Raw genomic sequence first — 3,945 nt, forward strand, 5'->3', positions numbered from 1 at the left:
TGGCAAAGGGGGCGACGGCGGCATCGTCAACAGGGCGGAGTGCGGGGATGGTGGACCAGGAGATCTCGGGATAACTTATGCGGACGGGGAGAGGGCGAGTCGGTCGGCGGTCAAGGCAAAGGAGAGCAGCTCCATCGATAGTGCCACGGAGGAAAAAGAGAGCAGCAATGGAGGCTAGGAATATCAAAAGGGCGATGAGTTTGTAAGTGCTGCAGGACGAAGACGAAGAGGAGAAGGAGGGATCTCCGCTCTTCTTGCCATGAATTGCAGAGTTGGCATAGGTGAGTGGACGAGGGGAGGGTTTCGAGGGCTTAGATGCAGCGTCGGCGGTGCCACGGTCTTGGATTAGCATCGTTCGGCTCAATTCAGAATGGGATCTAGAATCGAGGGAGCTAACCTCTGTTGCGTCTACGCGCGCTCCTGGTACTGATCTGGATTCATTGTTTCTCTCCTTCTTCGACGGAGAGAGGAGTGATGCCAATGCACTTTCTTCAATGTAGGTTGAAGTTTCGCTTTCCTTAGCTTGAGTGGCGATGAAGGGATTGTACAGTTTGCAATACCAATGCAGTGGAAATAAAAATGGCGGAGCGAGCAGGAAGGTGGAGGGGAAGAGGAAGTGGCACTACTGTCAACTCTCTTAGCATTAAACCGACTGATTACAATCTTTTACAATATGATGGCAGTTAAGTTTATATGCATACAAATTTGACATTGGAGTAGGGAAGCAAGTTGCATCCAAATAGCATGGAAAAGAGTAATAAATAAATAAATAAATAAATTCTGGTAGATCGCAGTCTTGTTCGGACTAGCTTGCGTCCAAATTCCGGACATAATATTTTTTCATAGAAGAGTGACTATTGGAGTTGTCTAAAAAACTCTTTATTTGCGAAAAATCTATATTTGTGATGCGTGCCAGAAAATTCGTGACGGTAGAGTAATGGATTATCGTCTTAGCGTTGTACGAGAATTCAACACGCATGGATAAAAGAAAAGAAGTAAGCATAAGAAGACACATCGACTTTTTACATGGAAAATTTTTGAAAGGGGGAAAAATCATAGGGCATAGCCTAGTTGAAATAATCCACTATGAACGATGAGTGCACAGATTCATCCTTCTTCTAAATATAAGAAGATAAAATTACAAAGTTGTATAACTATAATATGGCTGCAGTTCTTGGTGACAACATATTGCAAGGGTGATCGTTGATTGTTGTGGATGTAGTAGTGATCATGAGTGTTGTAGATGGTTTCTCCAGAAGCGTTGATTGGCCAAAGAAACCTTAGTAAGCAGTTACGGGAGTTGTGGACCACATAAGTCGTATTGGCGAGTATGAATGACGTCCGTAAGCCTCCGGGGACAGAGTTGAGAGCTGCTCGAGCTGTGAACCACGTAGGTCGTTGTTGACACATGGACCGTAGTGATGAGCTCATGTCCCACGACGATGACTGACGGTGTCTGATTGGGGTGATCAACGATGATTGGTGATGATAGAAAGTGACGGTCGACAATGGATGTCAGCGATCAACGAGTGTTGGGTAGGTCGTAGAGGCGAGTATAAATGACGTCTGTAGGTCGCAAAGGCTGAAGTCGGGAGTTGCATGAGCAGTGAACCACATAGGTCGTAGGGGCGAGTATGAATTACGTCTGTAAGTCGTGAGGGCTAGAGTCAGAATCTTCATGAGTTGTGAACTAGGTAGGTCGTAGAGGCTAGGATGAATGACGTCTGTAGGTTGCGAAGGCTGAAGTCGGGAGCTGCATGAGCAGTGAACCACGTAGGTCGTAGGGTCGATTATGAATGACGTCTGTAGGTCGTGGGGGCCGGAGTCAGGAGCTGCACGAGCTATGAACCACGTAGGTCGTAGAGACGAGTATAAATGACGTCCATAGGCTGGGGGGGGCGTGGGCTGGGGGCGGCCGAGAACTACGTATGTCATTGTTGACACATGGACCGAAGTGATGAGCTCATGTCTCACGATGATGACTGACGACGTCTGATTAGTGGTAATCAATGATGATTGGTGGTGATCGATGGTGATGGTCGACAGTGGCTGATGGCGATCAACAGGTTTTGATGACAGCCGGCTGCGGTCGATGGCGATTGACAATGGTTAACGACGGTCGGGATAGTGTTGGACTTCAGCTCCTTCTCAGAGCTCCCAGTTCTCTCTGAAGCTTCAGGCCCCTTTCTCATGTGAGGGGTGGGGCTCTATTTTTAGTGTTTTGGGTGTCATTTATGTATATGAATCATTTTGATCAGACGGTTCGGAAAGCTTCCTCCGATCAAACAAGGTTTAATGGACATTTGAGTGTCTTAATATTGTCAGAATTGTGCAATCTTAGGCTCGTTGGATTTTTCTTGTCGAGACGTTCGATTTGACTTTAAACTTGTCAGATTCGACAACCGCTTGACCTTCCGAATGTGTCTGACAATATTTCAAGAATGATTTGATTATTTGATTTGGGCTTGATTTGACTCGAATTGGAATGATTTTGATATCATTAGGTCCGCCTCATCGAGCCGGTCAGTTTGACTATAAGTTTGTTGAAATCGGAGCTCTGGATGAGTTTTTATCAATGTTTGAACATCCCTTGCTCAAAATATTATCTTAAGATCATTGTCATGCCTCGAGATTTGTGTTGGATAAAGAAACATCCCTTGCTCAAAATATTATCTTAAGATCATTGTCATGCCTCGAGATTTGTGTTGGATAACGAAGATTTGTTGGTGGAGCATCAATTTGTTCAACTCATATTCAAATCATTTCATTCTTAGAGTGGTTTGGATATTAAAAATTATATTACCGTATAAGATTTAATTAATTTTGATAAAAAATGATAAATCGAGATGAGCACGAGTAAGCTCGAATAAATTGATCAATATGGAGCCGAATACAAACAAATTTCTTTTGATTCGAACACAAGCTTTTTTTGAACACGAGCTGATACAAATGAGCTGATCACGAATAGAGCATCAGCTCACTCAAGCTCGACTCGTTTACACTCCTGAGGTTTGTAGCAGACGATGATACACCGCTGCTAAAATATTTTTCTTTTTTTTTTGTTTCATTTACACGATATTTAAAATTTGAAAAATTTGCATGTAATGAAACTATTACTTCAATCTAAATTTAAAGTTATCATGAAAATATGGAAGATTTTCACCCATATTTTTTTTGTTTTATCAATTTTAAATCATTTAAACATAACATTTATAAGTGCATGAACTTGATAGTTTAAAAAATGAATATGTGGCATGCCTAAATATAGAAAGTAGCATAGATGGATTGTGTAGCCCATTTAAACTTTAGAGTACTTTGGTAAATTGAATGCAACTAGGAGGGGTTTAGAGGAAATGAGTAGTTGAAGGAGTTGGGGCACCAATGCAGCTCAATATGTATTACACCTGCTAAATTAAAAAAGAAGAGTGTACATATAATATGTGTCCGCACGAAACTCATAGGAATGCAATGACCACAAGGGATGAGGCGTGACAAGTTGGGCCCACCAGGAGCAATCCAAGGGTCCACCTTTTGGCTGCCTGACTCATGCTAGTTGGGTGACAGTCAATCCTTAACCAATTCAGTAGGATAAGCCATTCGAACTGGACAAACGACGATGGTCACTTGGAAAATGCCCGGGGCCCACATTATTAACAATCAACCGAATTATATATTGGGACGGATGCCTTTTCATGTTTTCGGCTCTACTAATATCAACCACCCAAAACAACCCTCGACTGTCTATATTTAACTAGGGATGCAATTGTAATTTCACAATCTCTATATTTATATAAATAGGGAGCTCATTTATTGAAAAAAGTTTACGCAATTTTACTATTCACTACTTGCTTTCTTTACTTTTTTTCCTTCTCTTTTACTCTTTATGCTTTGGGTGTTTCTCCCTGACGGTTTCGGATTTAACACATACAGACCACTCAATTCCCA

The 3,945-nt window shown here is 42.2% G+C and overlaps 1 protein-coding gene across 1 annotated transcript in view; it reads right to left on the reverse strand.

Annotated features, from left to right (window-relative positions):
- LOC110038553 (probable glycosyltransferase STELLO1) overlaps positions 1-722 on the reverse strand; it is a 14,512-nt gene extending 13,790 nt beyond the window's left edge. Inside the window, exon 1 of the mRNA XM_020743427.1 lies at positions 1-722. This exon is cut by the window's left edge and continues 1,375 nt beyond it. Coding sequence (XP_020599086.1) covers positions 1-352 — 352 coding nt within the window. The 5' untranslated portion in view covers positions 353-722.
- Between the last annotated feature and the right edge of the window lie 3,223 nt (positions 723-3,945).

Source organism: Phalaenopsis equestris, unplaced genomic scaffold (genome assembly GCF_001263595.1).
Source record: "Phalaenopsis equestris unplaced genomic scaffold, ASM126359v1 Scaffold233074, whole genome shotgun sequence".
NCBI classification, from domain to species: domain Eukaryota; kingdom Viridiplantae; phylum Streptophyta; class Magnoliopsida; order Asparagales; family Orchidaceae; genus Phalaenopsis; species Phalaenopsis equestris.